This window comes from Salmo salar, chromosome ssa19, assembly GCF_905237065.1.
Source record: "Salmo salar chromosome ssa19, Ssal_v3.1, whole genome shotgun sequence".
NCBI classification, from domain to species: Eukaryota; Metazoa; Chordata; class Actinopteri; order Salmoniformes; family Salmonidae; genus Salmo; species Salmo salar.
In genome coordinates, this window is record NC_059460.1 from 72,194,504 (window position 1) to 72,211,708 (window position 17,205).

The window sequence follows — 17,205 nt, forward strand, 5'->3', positions numbered from 1 at the left end:
AAGATTGAACTTTTGGCCTGAATGCCAAGCGTCACGTCTGGAGGAAACCAGGCACCGCTCATCACCTGGCCAATACCATCAATATGTTGAAGCATAACATTGTAGCGTCATACCCAAGACTCGAAGCTATAATCCCTGCCAAAGGTGCTTGTAATAAATTTGATTTGTCATTATGGGGTATTGTGTGTAGATTGAGGGGGAAAAAACTAGAATAAGGCTGTAATGAAACAAAATGGGGAAAAAGTCAAGGAGTCTGAATACTTTCAGGATGCACTGTAAGATCAATAAATGCTATCATGTACCCTTTTGTATCAATCACTTAGGAAATTGCCTCAATCTCAATCATAATCTGTGCTTCCCTTCAATCAACAGTGCACATCAAGTTACAGTGCACATCAAGTTACAGTGCACATCAAGTTACAGTGCACATCTCAAATCATGTTCAGTCAATCATGAGTAGGAAAGATCATTCGTTGGTCCAATTATCAGCTTGAAAAAAAGCATAAATCAGGTTTGGTTCATTCTGCTCTTGCCCCTTTCTGCTTTGAATAAGCACATCTTATTCACTGAAGTCAGATGACCAATTCATATAGTATGTGCTTGATACATCCTAGTGCGAGAACTCTTATTGAACTTCCCCAAACACAAATTAAAAAAGGGACTTGAAAGAGGAAAGTACTCAGTGCTATTGCAAGAGTAATACTGGTATCTGTAGGTCTCTACACAGAGCCTAAAAAGCCACCAGGTGGCCATATAAGGTCTCCTTGAGGTCCAAATAGACCCAGAGCAATATTCATATGGAAATATATGGCTCTGGCCACACCCTCAACAGAGGAGCAATGAGGAACATTATGTTAAGTGCTCATATATTAAATGTTTTACATTTTTCAGGAAGGAGAGTTTAAAAATAAATCTGTGCAAGAAGATAAAATGTATTACTACATTTACTAAAATGGAGTTGAGACCAAACATTCAACAGCATATCATCGACGGAACCATGCTTAGAATGAACTGCAATGAATCCTTAAAAGTATATCTGGTGGTCACCGTAGTGTTTTGACTTGAAATCGGTTTGCCACATAGGAGTGTTACACATCTCCTCATTTCCAGTCAGGCAGTGGGTGCTTGGGAGTGTTTGTGCGTCTCTACATTGTGGCATGGGAGTGTTCGTGTGTCTCTACATGATTCCACAGCAGGGCTCCTTGGTGTTGTTGGACGTGTCCTCCTCTGGGGCTCGTAGTTTGAGCAGGGGCGGGTCCCCGCTGGCTGGCGTGAAGTACACAGCGCTGGGAAAGGCCACCTCTGTGCTGGGGGTCTCCTGGACGGCTCGGGAGGGGGTCATCTCCTGCAGAGGGGCGGGAGAGGGAGACTCCTCCTCTGCGGGAGGGAGTAGAGGTGGGGCGGGGTACTTGTTGAGCTTGGCCGCGGCCCGCTGGCGTTTCAGGTCCGCTAGAGTCTGGTGGGATTTCTCCAGGGTCATGTTGTCCCTTTCCTCCCCAGACCCTGAAGCAGGGCTCAGCTGGTAGGAGGCACTGCGGTCCATCCGGCCTCCACGCCACTGCTCCCCTGGGACAGACGCCGAGAGGGCAAGGGGCGTCCCACCGTTCCCCAGACTAGACTTCCTCTCCGCTCCCTCATTCTCCAGCCTCGACATGCTACCTGCAGCCTGAGAAAGCCAGAGCAACAGAGAGTTAATGAGACATTCACCTATCAACTCTGAGTCATATCCTCTATTCTCAGTGTCGACTGAACATGGTAGCAGTTTGTTCTGGTGTCGTTGCTATGACAGGAGTAACAGTACCACTCACCATGGCAACGTGCTGGTGGAGCTCGTTGTCTGTCTGTCTGTCCTCATCCTCGTCCTGCGGCTCGGCCTGTCGGCCTCTCTCCTGCCACACCATGGCCTCCTTGTGGTGCTCCCGCCGGTACAGGCTGAAACGCTCGTTGACGCTCACACGCCGCACCACCTTACTGCTCAGACAGAGGACGACACACAGACACTGTAGACACAGCTACAAACTGACAAGAGGCTGAGGCTTTGCCTGCATCTTAACAAAACCCTCATCTGCTCTTAACCTTCCATCTTTAAACCTTGAACAAATCCTCTCTCTTGTTCAACCCCCCCCTCCCCCCTCACCCTCTGCTGCCAGTGCTGGAGGCTCGTCTCTGCAAGGTGCCCTTGTGTCGGTCATGACTCTTCATGATGGCGTCGTGTTTGTGCTTCAGCTCCATCAGCTTGGCTCTCACCTCCTCGTCAGCACACACATCTACCACGGACAGAAAACACAACAGAGTCAGGACATGTCATCCCCATTCAGCTAACCCCCAACAACTGCTCCCCGGGCGCCGATGACGTCCATTAAGGCAGCCCCCCCGCACCTCTCTGATTCAGAGGGGTTGGAGTAAATGCAGAAGACATTTCTGTTGATTCCTTCCCCATTCAGGCTTACACTCTGATACATGGTGATGCTGTGTGTGCCATCTTGGTCATCTACCGTATCTTAGTCTATGCCGCTCTGACGTCGCTCGTCCATATATTTATATATTCTTAATTCCATTCCTTACTTAGGATGTGTATGTATATGTTGTGAAATTGTTAGATATTACTGCACTATCGGAACTAGAAGCACAAGCATTTCTCTACACCCACAATAACATCTGCTAAACATAGCTACATTTTTGAGGAAGTGTACTTTCTATGCCTGTGATGTGGTTGTCCCACCTAGCTATCTGAAGTTTCTCTGGATAAGAGCGTCTGCTAAATGACTGAAATGTAAACATGTGGTGTTGTTACCCAGCGGCGTCTCTTCCAGGACAGACTTGGTGTTGAGACTGGCCCCATGAGCCACCAGCTGCTCCACCATCAGGATCTAGGGAAACAGACACACCAGTACGTTCAGGTCAGTGAGCCAGCCATTTAGCATAACACGACCGTTGAGAAAGGGAGCTTCATTCTAGCCTGTTCTCTGAGTGCTACAATACTGACCTGTCCCCAGCAGGAGGCAGCGTGGAGTGGTGTCCAGCCATCCTTGTCCTTCTGCTCCACCTTGGCCCGGTGCTCCAGTAGCAGCTCCCCCACCGACAAGTAGCCGTTAGCCGCCGCTATGTGCAGCTGGAGGTGAATTGTTAGTCAACCTTTCATCCCAGTGGTGAAGTGAAGATATGATCATAATACAAGACTAGAAAATCTCCCCAGGCAGGTGTTTTCAGGGTTACAGCAGGGGTATTCAAATCCCACACTACGAGCTTCGGAGTACTGCTGGTTTTCTGTTCTACCTGATAATGAATTGTACCCACCTCGTGCCCAAATCTAAAATCAGTCCCTGATTAGAGGGGAAGAATAAAAAAACATCTATTTGAATGTGAGCGTCTCACCAGCGTGGTCCCGTTGTCATCCTGAGCGTTCAGGTCCGCTCCATTCTGGACCAGCACTCGAAGATCTGTGAGCATATTCATCTCCTTAGCCCCACGACACCGGTTTATACGGTCCTGGGTTATACCTGCACAGACACACAGCAAGTCAGAGTTCTTACACACTTCTACATTTCCACAAAGACCATTGTTGATTTGACATGGACTGGGTTTAAGTAAGGCTCGTAGAGGGGATTGCAACTTCCAGGTACAGTTGAAGTCGGAAGTTTACATACACTTATGTTGGAGTCATTAAAACTTGTTTTTCATCCACTCCACAAATTTCTTGTTAACAAACTATAGTTTTGGCAAGTCGGTTAGGACATCTACTTTGTGCATGACACAAGTCATTTTTACAGCAATTGTTTACAGACAGATTATTTCACTTATAATTCACTGTATCACAATTCCAGTGGGTCAGAAGTTTACATACGCTAAGTTGACTGTGCCTTTAAACAGCTTGGAAAATTCCAGAAAATGATAGCATGGCTTTAGAAGCTTCTGATAGGCTAATTGACATCATTTGAGTCAATTGGAGGTGTACCTGTGGATGTATTTCAAGGCCTACCTTCAAACTCAGTGCCTCTTTGCTTGACATCATGGGAAATCTAAAGAAATCAGCAAAGACCTCAGAAAAATAATTGTAGACCTCCACAAGTCTGGTTCATCCTTGGGAGCAATTTCCAAACGCCTGAAGGTTCCATGTTCATCTGTACAAACAACAGTACGCAAGTATAAAACACCATGGGACCACGCAGCAGTCATACCGCTCAGGAAGGAGACGCATTCTGTCTCCTAGAGATGAACGTACTTTGGTGCAAATCAATCCCAGAACAACAGCAAAGGACCTTGTGAAGATGCTGGAGGAAACAGGTACAAAAGTATCTATATCCACAGTAAAACAAGTCCTATATCGACATAACCTGAAAGGCCGCTCAGCAAGGAAGAAGCCGCTGCTCCAAAACCACCATAAAAAATCCAGACTACGGTTTGCAACTGCACATGGGGCAAAGATCGTACTTTTTGGAGAAATGTCCTCTGGTCTGATGAAACAAAAATATAACTGTTTGGCCATAATAACCATTGTTATGTTTGAAGGAAAAAGGGGGAGGCTTGCAAGCCGAAGAACACCATCCCAACCGTGAAGCACAGGGGTGGCAGCATCATGTTGTGGGGGTGCTTTGCTGCAGGAGGGATTGCTGCACTTCACAAAAATCAATGGCATCATGAGGATTGAAAACAATGTGGATATATTGAAGCAACATCTCAAGACATCAGTCAGGAGGTTAAAGCTTGGTCGCAAATGGGTCTTCCAAATGGACAATGACCCCAAGCATACTTCCAAAGTTGTGGCAAAATGGCTTAAGGACAACAAAGTCGAGGCCATCACAAAGCCCTGACCTCAATCCTATAGAAAATTTGTGGGCAGAACTGAAAAAGCGTGTGTGATCAAGGAGGCCTACAAACCTGACTCAGTTACACCAGCTCTGTCAGGAGGAATGGGCCAAAATTCAACCAACTTATTGTGGGAAGCTTGTGGAAGGCTACCCGAAACGTTTGACCCAAGTTAAACAATTTAAAGGCAATGCTACCAAATACTAATTGAGTGTATGTAAACTTCTGTCCCACTCGGAATGTGATGAAAGAAATAAAAGCTGAAATAAATCTCTCTCTACTATTATTCTGACATTTCACGTTCTTAAAATAAAGTGGTGATCCTAACTGACCTAAAACATGTAATTTTTACTAGGATTAAATGTCAGGAATTGTGAAAAACGTTGTATGTAAACTTCTGACTTCAACGGTAGCTATGATTACAGGGCTGCGACTACGGGCTATAGCCATGGTGAGAGGGTGAGTGAATGGTCAGAAATGTAAAGAGAGGATAAGTTGGGGGGGGAAATCAGGTTGGTTTTTAGTCTCCCTACTGACCCTGCTCTGCCATGACCATCTCTAGCAGCTCCAGAGTGGCCTCATCCTCACAAAGGTCATAGGGCATGTTGCCATCAGCGTTGACAGCCAGCAGCTCTGCTCCACTGGACACAGACAAGGAGAACGTTACACCAGAAGCACACACATCGTTATCACAGCCTACTTGGAAATTATAAGGATGTCCTTGAACTGTTCAACAGTGTCTGAAGAAAGGCTAAGAAGTTGTGGAAGTTCACCCAGAGGAATGAGTCAAAACTATTTGTACATTTTAAAGTCCTCTGCATCCTGAACAGTACATTGTAACTGTGTACATTTGTGTGTCGTGTTGAGGTGTTTATAATGTGACTCACGACTGCACGAGGAGCTGCACCAGGCCTGTGTGTCCACAGGTGGCAGCAGCGTGAAGCGGCGTCCACAGCTCACTGTCACAGGCGTTCACACTGGCCCCGGCATCCAAAAGACACTGTACCAGCTCCACAAAGTCATCAATGCAGCACTGCAGGGGGAATGCAGACAGACACACAACGGGCATAATAACACACACACACACCACACACACAGCTCTTCAGCACATCCATGGGTTTACTGTCAACTGCAGAGTAAACTGAATTTGCACAGGTCCAGGCCTCCAGCCTTTTACTAAGTAAACACATTACATTTTTTTCTGGAGGGAAGAAATACTTCATGACTATAAAGACAGCACTGTGCTCTCTAGTGCCACTCTTACGCATTTACAGTGTGTGTGCGTGTGTGCTAACATGTACATGTAGGGTGTGTTTTATTTCTAAAGAGAGCAGTGTATTTTCTTGGTGGTGTGTTGGTAGACGTTTCCAAACAACACAGTAATGCTATGGGGGGGGGGGGGTCACTAAATCTATCCTTCCCAACGGTCTAGGAATGTAAGAGCCAGTCCAGAGTAGAGCAGCAGTTACATGTCTAGTTCTAGAAGCAATGAGAAAACATTCTACAGTGTTTACATAAACTGTGATTTTAGATAGACACCCCACAGACAGACAGTACTTACAGTGTTGAGAACCACACTAAACATAAAATACACACACACACACACACACACAGTGGTGACCAAGCGGGCAGACGTCGGACTGTGTGTGCGCGAGCGCGTGTGTACCTGGTGAAGGGCAGTGAGTCCGTCCTCGTTGTACAGATCTGGACTGACTCCACCGTTCAGCAGCTCCCTCACTGCAGAGAAACACATGGTCATTATTCACTACAACTCCAGTAAGTCATACTATGAATCTTAGTTAAGTGATAATGCCCGACAAGCCGGTGTTTGGAGGATATATTGGAACGATGTTGTTAGGCCCGAGTCGAGAGAGACAGCAAGGTTTATGCAAATCTCTGCTGTTGGAAACCAAATACTAGTCTTCAAATCAAATTTTATTGGTCACATACACATATTTAGCAGATGTTATTGCAGGTGTAGCGAAATGCTTGTGCTCTTAGCGCCAACAGTGCAGTAACATCTAACAACAATATGCATGTCTTAAAAAAAAGAGGAAATAATGTCTAGATGACTTTTACAGTGGAGGTCAACTTTTAGGAATTGCCTGTCTGACTGGGCTGATGATGATGATGAGACGGTGGATTTCACAGTGAAATGGAACACTAATGCATTACAAAGTCATAGCTTTGGCCGGTGGTAACTTGTCAAATAGAAATCGTCTGGAATGTGTTTTTAACCAATCAGAATGCAGGATTTGACCCACCTGTTGTATAAATTTCAGATAACCTCTGCTCTTGCAATGCAAACAAAAGTTACCGCTATAATTAGCCATAATCGGGTGTGCTAACAATAGCACCATTGAAACCAAATGTCTGTTCTGATAAGCCTAAATGTATGATGCGTCTCACATAAAATACGCATGAATGATTTCCTGTGTAACTTGTGTTTATAGAGCGGTCGTGCAACTGCCCTGCCAGTATTCATGTTACTTTGAAGAACAGCAGCCATGAAAACAACAGTGAGTGTTATCTACAGGCTTTTCTAAGGGGTAGTGGGAATTCCTTTGGTAGAATAAAACCTCTATGGCCCGTTTCCCAGACATGGATTAGCCTAAACCTAATCCTGGATTTAAAAGCACTTTTAATGAAGAGATTCTTCATTGAGCATGCTTTTTTAACCCAAGACTAGGCTCAATCGGTTTCTGAAACTGTCCCACAGTGGTGTGCTGACTGACTCACCCTCCGCCAGGTCATTGCGGGCTGCAGCCTCCAGCAGAGTGATGTTGTCGGGGAAGACCACCCTGCGCGTGCGCCCCTTCTTGTTGCTTTTCTGGCCGGCCTTACCCTCACCGCGGGCCATGTCCTTGTCCATCTGGGCCCAGCCCTTTAGCTGCTGGGCACGCCGCTTCTGGGCATGCTTCAAGCGCTCCGTGGCGCTCAGACGCCCAATCGTGGCCATCTCACCGAGCAGCTCGCCGTGCTCCGCCATGCCACGCCAATGCCCACCCCCCCTCCCCTGTCCTGTTTCACTGGTCTGATCTGGTTCTGGGTTTTAGCAGTAGAAAGCGAACAAAAATAACTTTGAACCATATTTCAGTCCTTAAATCCATATCACTGCTAAAAAAATATAATAAATCAATATAGTCCCATTATAAATCGCTACTTTCGATTTGTCATTTATTTTTCTTGCTAGGAAGTGTTAGCTTGTACTAGTCATCCTATAGCTTGTTCTCCTTCTTCTTAAATAGTGAGCCAACATGTTTTCAGCACTTATTTCCATGACTGACCAAAACTCATTTTCTCATGCTTTCTCTTGACTCTCTGCAGCTGACATGTGGTGAGCAATATGTTTGGAACATCAAATTGCAATAAAATCACAGTATCGAATCACTAACTATAGAATCATGAGAAACACAATACATATTGGCGCCTAAGTATCGTATCGTGAGGTCCCTGTAAAAAAAGTATAAATAACCCGTTATCAATGAGGTAAAAAAAAGAAATCAAAAGTAAAGACATTTGGACTAATACGGCACAGAACCTTAATTCAGAGTGCAATAGTACGAGAGAATGGAAGGGCAGAGGTTGGTCAGAGGTGGGGGCTGCATGGGATTGGACCACTTGTCAGTCTTCTAGTCCTGTAATAGGCCAGTGCAGGTGGTGCTTCAGGAACCAGGAAGAGTCCAGCATCAAGGCGTCTCAAGGATCCATTGTGCTGCTGAGAATACATAACATTCTACTTCCCTCCCCTGACACCTGGAGACGGAGAGACAGAGAGAGTTCCCTGTTACCGTAATGTACACAATCTTGAGCCAGTCCCCCTCCCTGAGGAAACCAGAGATGGGACGCCCTTCATTAATGATTGACACACCCTGCCTGGCCTGCGCAGCACCACCACGGCTTCAGCACAGCACACTCTGTGGTTGGTTAGTGTGAGAGGACGGATCAGGGAGGGATGTTGTAGGGTGGTTATTAGTTGGGTTGTTGTACTTGACACTTGTTTGGGTGCTAAGTGCTAGGCTAGCAGTGGCCCTTCTGGCTGTCCTCCCTGTTTATCTAGGTATGTAGCATCTCACACCAGTATCGCAATATTGTCTGTATTAGGAGGACATGGCATTTTTTGAATGGTTCCCCCCCCGACAGGTAGGACCTGTTCCCATCCTCCTCCCGACAGGTAGGGCCTGCTCCCATCCTCCTCCCGACAGGTAGGGCCTGCTCCCATCCTCCTCCCGACAGGTAGGGCCTGCTCCCATCCTCCCCCGACAGGTAGGGCCTGCTCCCCCTCCCCCGACAGGTAGGGCCTGCTCCCATCCTCCCCCGACAGGTAGGACCTGCTCCATCCCCCTCCCCGACAGGTAGGGCCTGCTCCCATCCTCCCCCCGACAGGTAGGGCCTGCTCCCCCCCGACAGGTAGGGCCTGCTCTCATCCCCCCTCCCGACAGGTAGGGCCTGCTCTCATCCCCCCTCCCGACAGGTAGGGCCTGCTTCCCCCGCCCGTCCCGACAGGTAGGGCCTGCTCCCGCCCCGACAGGTAGGCCCTGCTCCCGCCCGGACAGGTAGGCCCTGCTCCCGCCCCGACAGGTAGGCCCTGCTCCCGCCCCGACAGGTAGGCCCTGCTCCCGCCCGACAGGTAGGCCCTGCTCCCGCCCGACAGGTAGGCCCTGCTCCCGCCCGACAGGTAGGCCCTGCTCCCGCCCGACAGGTAGGCCCTGCTCCCGCCCCGACAGGTAGGCCCTGCTCCCGCCCCGACAGGTAGGCCCTGCTCCCGCCCCGACAGGTAGGCCCTGCTCCCGCCCCGACAGGTAGGCCCTGCTCATGCCCCGACAGGTAGGCCCTGCTCCCATCCTCCTCCCGACAGTGAAGGTGCCCTGCCCAGTTGATAATCACCCTGATAATTGCCTCGAAACTGAACCGTAACTCATTTCACACACAGTATAACAGATGAAATGAATGAAGTAGTAGAGATGTGATGATACCAGTATCACAATATTTTTCAGTGGCAAAAATGTAAACATGAAGCAGACCTCACTCTTTGTTCCTTCAATAACCTGCTGTATGTAACATATTGTGCTATAGTTTAGAAAATTCATTCCTTTTTACTCTGGATGACAACATAATGATGTTTGTTCCCAACATTAGGGCTGTTCACGATACTAACTCGTATCGCGATACTGGTATCGTCCCGGACCTACACACCAGCCGCTCTTTCCAGGCACCTCATCCATTATTTAGCCTGGCCTGTGAGTCGCTGAGAGGAAGGTCAACTAGACACACTAGGGAGACAACTCCAAACGGAGGCCTACCTGAGCGGTGGACGAAGACATCAATGATCTGGCAGTATGAAGACAAGCTGTTCCTGACACCCTCCTCTGCAGATGGCAAGACACTTCACTGTGGCTTCAAACTATATTTAGGATGACCTGTCCATTGTCAGCACCCAGACCACAGTGTATGGATTTCCTTGGATTCAGAATGTTTACTCACCCTCACACACTACTAAAGTGTCCCTGTCAGGGCACATGAAACACACAGCATACTGGTATTCCTATTCAAATATATTTACTGCAGCATACAGGCCAGGGCCACATCTCGCTTGACCCCCCATCACAGAGAAGTGAACTGCTTCCCATCTACCTGTTCTTCCTTCAACAGCACCTACAGAATGACTAAGCAGCCATATATACACACAGAAACAGCTGCTGATGACGCATTGGCTAACAGGCTATAGGCTATAGGTTAAATCACCATGGGAAACCAGTCAACTGTGGCTGTGGAGGTCTAGTGTCCACACACCACATAACAGTTTGTAATCAGTGAGCATAGGTAGCGTAACCCTTCAAGGCCTACTTTCCACCACAGTGAACACAGAGAGAGAAGACTCAGCATTTACAGACGCTTAAGGAGATTTGGAAGAGGAATTTGAGAGAGGCCGTGTCCCCCACAATCCCTTTAGGGACTTTACTTCAGGATCAGAAGAAAGCGCTGTAAACAATTTAAAAACAAACCACAATGCCACCGAAATAAAACTGCAATCAGGGTTTACAAAATACAACACCACACCAGTATGCCTGTATTTCAAATATTGAAAACAGTGATGTAGACGTGAGGAGAACTACTGGTCTTCATGTGTTTGTCCTCCATCCCACATCCCTGTTCATAAAACCGGTTTACTGTGTTTGCTGTCCTCACTAAGAACACACACCATGTGAATCAGGGATTTAATAACTTTCTATGCATGCGTGTCATCGCCCATCTTTGTGCCCCTCTGTACTGCTGAAAGTCACGAGCCTGTTCAGTTGCAGAGTGAACACTGATCTGTGTGAGCCTGACAGAAGTGCATGTCTACGTCTTCGCACCTTATGCTGGCCTAAATCACAAAACCGCTAACTTCCCCTTCCTGCCTAATCTCACGGTTTTTGGCTGACAGTTCTCCCAGTAATGCTGTCAATCACCATGGAGATAAACCCCTTCACCTCTTATCATTATACTTCATCGAGACCGTAAGTGACCATGAAGCTTAGCCTATATAATCACACTTGTTCAATTTCCATGAAACCTACACAAAGCGTCTAATTCCACCCTGGATAGCCAGTAGAATAGTCCTAGATATCAACTGATCAAATCAAATCTGACAAGGATAGGCAGAGAGCATGCTCATATTTCTGTGAATATAACCACCTGGTGGCTCATAAGTCATTTTGAAAGTGATAGTTGAATTACATAACCAACCATAGATATGATCTCAGGCTTCTCCCGGGGACAGGAAACATGTAGGCACCTATCGCTGAACTTTGACCCTGTGTGTACACACAGTCCTTTATAGAGTTAGTTGCAGAGTGAGCTTTTAGGACGGAAGGACATCATTGCTTGTCTGTTGTAGTTCAAATGCGACAAATAAAACAAACCAAGTCGCAGCCAGTCAATCGAACAGCGAGCAAGTCTGGAACAGAGACAGAACAGTATATGTACTTTAGCCGAGCAGACAGGCCCACAGGAGATACAGTTCAATAACAGCCACTGTGTCTTCTAAACTCAGAGAACATTAAAAAAAAGCAATGAGAACTCACTACTCTCTCTACTCCACCCAGAACCTCACACCCCTTAAACTGAACCTCACAGCTTGTTCTTGCCGAAGACTGGCCTATCCACAAGTCAACTCCACCCCAGCCCTCCTCCACAGAAATTACTACCTGCAAGAAAGAGTGTGTCTGAGGGATGAGTGGCTATTAAAAGGCCCCATGCAGCCATTTTATATCAACATCAAATTATTTCTGGGTAACAATTAAGTACTTTACTGCAATAGATTCCCATTAAAATGGGCATAAATTGCTTTTTAGCAAAAAAATATTCCTCAAGCAACTACTTTGCCAGGACCGTCTGGGAGTGGTCTGAGTGGGGAGGGGAAAACTGAAAACAAGTTGTTACTGGCAGAGATGTTTGGAACTCCTTGTTATTGGTCTATTAGCCAATTTAACATATGGTGAGGTCACCATGGAAACCTGCTGATTTGAAGTTCCTGTGTAGATTGTGTTTTCAACCAGCAACTATCAAGAAATAACTTAAAGAAATAATTTCTTCACTTTTAGTTTCATCAGCTGTTGTACAATATGATACAACACACAGGAACAAGTAGATTTAGACTGCACTGGGCCTTTAATAGAGTCAATAGCATAGGGAAGATTAAATCAAGGATAATTTACTGTGAGGGACGCTCTCTCCTGTATCTCAGTTCATGTATGCAACCAGGCATACTTCCTGATAGTTTGTTTTACTGTCTTCTGGCAGCAAGCAGATGCGTTTAGCACACCTTTTAAAAATGGGTGCCACTAGGTAGGCCGACTGAACGTTTGACATGTCACTCCCTAACCCTACCAAGTAAGTATTCAAGTCTGTATAGGAATGCGTCAGGTTGGGCATCACCGGCAGGAGTGGAAAAAAACCCTGGAGGCCAAAAGTCAAAATGCGTTGGTTCTACTTTCTGAAATAAAGAAGCTTTTTATTTGATTCCATTGTCCTCCAAGTGTTGCTGAATCTCGTCTCTACCACAGTAATGCACACTACCAGCTTATAGGCTTCTGGGTGGCCTAGTTTGCTCATCTGCATTCTTCATGTATCATCAGTGTACTTTGAGATTGGTCGGTGAACGCTTGGAACCTTTAACAAGAGCCACCGTGTCAATGACTCAGCCTGGACAGGGAGGGCCGGTGTTTCTGTGGAACAAATCACTCAGTGACTGGCCCTCACTATGAATACTCACAAAAATATTTGTTTGGTGTGGTTTAGTCCCCAAGAGAAAAAGCAAATGACTTACACATTTGTGCATAAATTAGTTAGAGTAAGGTCTATAGAGTAAGGTATTCAAATGGACTTTATAGACCAGAAACAGGGATTACTGTGAACCTGTGTTCCACATAGGCCTAGGCTTAGTAACAAACAGGTCTAAGTATTGGTTAGGGAGACAAATGTAATCTAAAAATGGGTTTGAAATCTGATTAAAGCAGCCTTATAGGTGATTATGATAAATCCAGCAACATATAAATTGGTAGTGGTAGTTGACCATACATGTTGGCTAGATTTAGCTTGGGCCTAAATTGCATTCCTGTTCCATCAGAGGACAGGAAGGACCAACCCCATGTACATTGTGTCCCTGGCTTTTATATAGGCTAACAATGCTGAATCAGGGCGGCAGCGTAGCCTAGTGGTTAGAACGTTGGACTACTAACCGAAAGGTTGCAAGTTCAAATCCCCGAGCTGACAAGGTACAAATCTGTCGTTCTGCACCTGAACAGGCAGTTAACCCACTGTTCCTAGGCTGTCATTGAAAATAAGAATTTGTTCTTAACTGACTAGCCTAGTTAAATAAAGGTAAAAGAAAAAAATAGATTTAAAAAAAATCAATGGTGTTCTGGAATGATCCTGCCACCTGAACCACTGCCCAGTTGTCTAATCTCCTGTTCAATATTCCTAAAGGCCTTTTCCCCCCCCATCCCCAGCTTTAAAATGGTTTAATGAGCAATTAACACATGACGTTTCAGAAATCCCGTCTTGTGTGGACTGGAGTGACCTTTATCCATGTTAGCCACAATCACTCAGCCATCTGAGGCTACAGGGGAAGGCAGACGGAGGAAGACAGACGGGAGGGGGAGGGGAGAGCAGAGGGAAAGTATGGCATGTGGAGGAAAGACAGTGATGGAGATAAAGAGGAATGGAAGGCAGGAGGGAGACAGACCCAAAGGCACCATTTTAATGGGTTCCGTTCAGTAGGTGGCAAAAAATGAAGAGGAAATGTCAAAGTCAGGGTGCAGTAGTTATAAACTCCTTCAAGGCTTATCAGCCCAACCGCCTTACTGTCTTATCATTAGGCTATACAGTAGTTAGACATGGATAAGTGACAGCAAGGTTTGTGAAGGCTACACTATATGGCTCCTCTGAAAACTGAACATTGTCCTCAGTAGTTAGACCTACATTGATAGGCAGAGAAAAGCAGAGCTAGTACTGTTTATCCTATGGTTGGATAAGACGTTTGGTTAGGTATGGTTCTCTCTCCTTGCTGTATGAAAACTGTACTGTTCAGACAACATAACGACCTTAGAGTGGCAAGACCCTCTTTCAAAAGAGTCAGCAAGATTTAAACACACTAGTCAGCCACAGAGCAGAGTTTACATAGGCCAGTGTGTGTGCCATGTTGCAATGTGGCCTAAGCTATTGCATTAATCTCCAGAATCTTAGATAGTGTACACATGTGAGTGCAGCAGTGTACTACTCAAGTTCATGCAGTAGGTGTAACCTCTACCAGATCTCTCTAAAGTACAGTAAGAAATGTGACCTGCTTCCTCTCTTTCAATAGACTGTTTCTTCATGAAAACAAAATCAAATGCTAATTTATGCAAAGCCCGGGAAATAGGAACCACTATGACCAGTATCATAAATGTTTGCAGCACGGACATTACGTGTAGGGACAGCCGACATAAGGTGTGTTTGTCATTTACAAGGCAGTGTCATTCTTATAACGTCAATTCTAGGCCTGAAATCCTGTTGGTCCTTGACACACACAAATATAATACACTAACACGTCATATATTTCATATAGTCAGACCTGGAAAACAACACACGGACACAATCCATCAATGCAATAGACTTGAATTTCTATTCTAAAGTAAGTCATTAAAATGTATACATCTATCTGTGCTTCTTTACATGGTACCTGGCAAAAGTCTTGCAGTACTAGCCTACTGAAAAATACAAGTAACTTGTTGCATGAATTGAACATATTAACAACTGTCTACAATCATGTAACAAGTTATCCACCTAAAATAACAGTAAATGTCTGATGACTGACCAATACATTAAACTTTGAATAGTAAGCAAGCAGAATCATTATGAAAAATCTGTTTCACTGTGTGTAGATGTTAGCAGATTTAATTAGCACGCTACAGGTAAGAGACTAGTTTAGCATGCTAGGTGCCAGGTTACACTAGACGCAGTAAGTTGCTTTCTGGTTCAGCCAAAATAGTCTAAATCTAATACTCCAGTAACATAAAACTATGCAACTAATTAGCTGAAGTATTAAGTTAAATTTGGTCAACAACAAACGTTTCTACATCGCTTATCCTAAACGACCTGCTACAAACATACCGCTCTCCGTGGCCAACCTGTGCGTCATTGCCATTTTGTAATGCCTGCCATGCAAATTAATTAGGAAGCCAAGCTATCGCTAGGCTGCTAACACAACTCACTTACCTGACCTCATTCAGTCGCGGTAAAAGTTTGCTTTGCGTAGCTCAAATGTCGACTTTCAAATGTATTGGCGATGAAAAACAACGCATGTTGCTTACCTATGGAGTTCATTCAGTCTGACAGAAGGGCGAGCTCGTGTTCTCAGCCCGTCTGAAACCGATCAGCTGCTTTCTGTCCCCAACGCCAGCGCTCCAATGTTTCTCCAGCCCTCAGGGGAAATGCTTCTCCATAACAACCGCTGAGCGGTCATATTTTTCTTCTTCTTTTTAAAGTTGTTTGGCAGAATACACCTATTGGTGCAGGTCTATTGCCGCCATCTACTCCACCGGGTATTGAAACAAAATATATTTCATTGAGGGATGGGGTGGGAACACGACGTTATGCAAAATAAAAAAACATCTCACTCCTTCAGTCACAGTTCAAATCCCATCCATAAACAGGCTCGGGTGCATGTGAAGATGGAGCATTCATCGACAGCCTTCCTTGTAATGCCTCTGCTGTAAACAAAATAATCATAATAATCCCACAGTCCCAACAAAATGCTCAGCCGCACTCACAATACCTATTTTCTAAGATGTCCTCTGTTTGCCCTGTGCAGATGATAACCAATGCAATTAACGCTAAAGTCCACCTTCTTAACATGCAACATGTCAGGATCCCTCTGACAATTAATTTATCTGGTGTCTACTCCTATTACCATTATTTCTTCAACTTCACTCCTTTCTTCCACTCTTCTCACCGCCTCTGGATAGGACATGCTGGACAGTCCATATTCTTACCGCCTCAGTCTCATTCACCCTAACAGGTCACTTAAGAAATTCGGGTGCATGTTCACCAACGCAATTACAGCAGAAGCCTCCCGAGTGGCCTAAGGCAATGCATCGCAGTGCTAGAGGCGTCACTACAGTCCCTAGTTTGATTCCAGGCTGTATCCCAACTGGCCGTAATTGGGAGTCCCATAGTGTGGCGCACAATTGGCCCAGTGTGTTAGGGTTTGGCCGGGGTAGGCAACCCATCTACATACACGTGACCAAATATTTTGCATTTATCACACTGCGTGGGTTTGGGCATGAAGGCTTTTACAGGGTATCTCATAAAATCAAAATACACAGGTGAAGGGAGAAGAGACTATATATATTTTTAAACTATAGAATGGATGGAGTGGGCTTCTTCGCGCCATCTACTTCGCGGGTCAGTCGGTGTGCACCAACCACTTGATCCAATTCTTCACATATATCCATTGATTTCCCTTCTAGTGCCGCCCCAGAGATAACACCCTTGATATGCGCTCTGCTTCGAAGAGCCACACACGTCACATTCCAATCCGATATCTTCCTGAGGCGCAGAGCACGCTCCTTCTGTTCCAAAGATACACACAACAACAAAAAGTGCACACCACTCGTTACTCTCATCGACGCCACCTCAAACCACAATTTCTATAGACCTCAATCGGATCTCCCAGGTAACAACATCGATCCAAAACCTTTACTCCAACCTAAGAATTGTCATAACTACACTTGGATTTACTAGAGTCCACTAGCAATTTACTTTTCTTATTTCCTTTTACATTTTCCACTGTAATCCACTTATTCCCACTCTCATCTCCACTTGACACGCCATCTGATTCAAACATAACATCGGCTGTTGTCATTGAAAGGTGCC

At 45.7% G+C, this 17,205-nt stretch overlaps 1 protein-coding gene across 3 annotated transcripts; it reads right to left on the reverse strand.

Moving 5' to 3' along the window:
• Positions 1–23: 23 nt before the first annotated feature.
• On the reverse strand, positions 24–16,440 carry LOC106579551 (protein phosphatase 1 regulatory subunit 16A). 3 transcript variants are annotated; one of them, XM_014159567.2, is made up of 12 exons: positions 15,642–16,440; positions 8,348–8,562; positions 7,546–8,259; positions 6,473–6,543; positions 5,694–5,839; positions 5,344–5,447; positions 3,376–3,500; positions 2,987–3,112; positions 2,795–2,870; positions 2,138–2,267; positions 1,809–1,971; positions 24–1,666 (listed from the first exon to the last, which is right to left on the reverse strand). In XM_014159567.2, the coding sequence occupies exons 3-12, from the start codon at positions 7,793–7,795 to the stop codon at positions 1,178–1,180; spliced, it is 1,680 nt and encodes a 559-aa protein (XP_014015042.1). In that variant the 5' UTR covers positions 7,796–8,259; positions 8,348–8,562; positions 15,642–16,440; the 3' UTR covers positions 24–1,177. The 3 variants fall into 3 exon arrangements, with proteins under 3 accessions (XP_014015042.1, XP_014015040.1, XP_014015041.1); XM_014159565.2 differs by having other exon boundaries at positions 7,546–8,562; XM_014159566.2 differs by lacking the exon at positions 15,642–16,440 and adding an exon at positions 15,442–15,609 and having other exon boundaries at positions 7,546–8,562.
• Between the last annotated feature and the right edge of the window lie 765 nt (positions 16,441–17,205).

Coding starts and splice junctions, on each gene's coding strand:
- LOC106579551 (XM_014159567.2), bottom strand. CDS start 7,795: ATGGCGGAGCACGGCGAGCTGCTCGGTGAGATGGCCACGATTGGGCGT. Junction 5,840..6,472: donor GACTCACTGCCCTTCACCAG/GTACACACGCGC, acceptor TTCCCCCTGCAG/TGCTGCATTGATGACTTTGT. Junction 1,972..2,137: donor TCCAGCACTGGCAGCAGAGG/GTGAGGGGGGAG, acceptor CTGTCTGAGCAG/TAAGGTGGTGCGGCGTGTGA.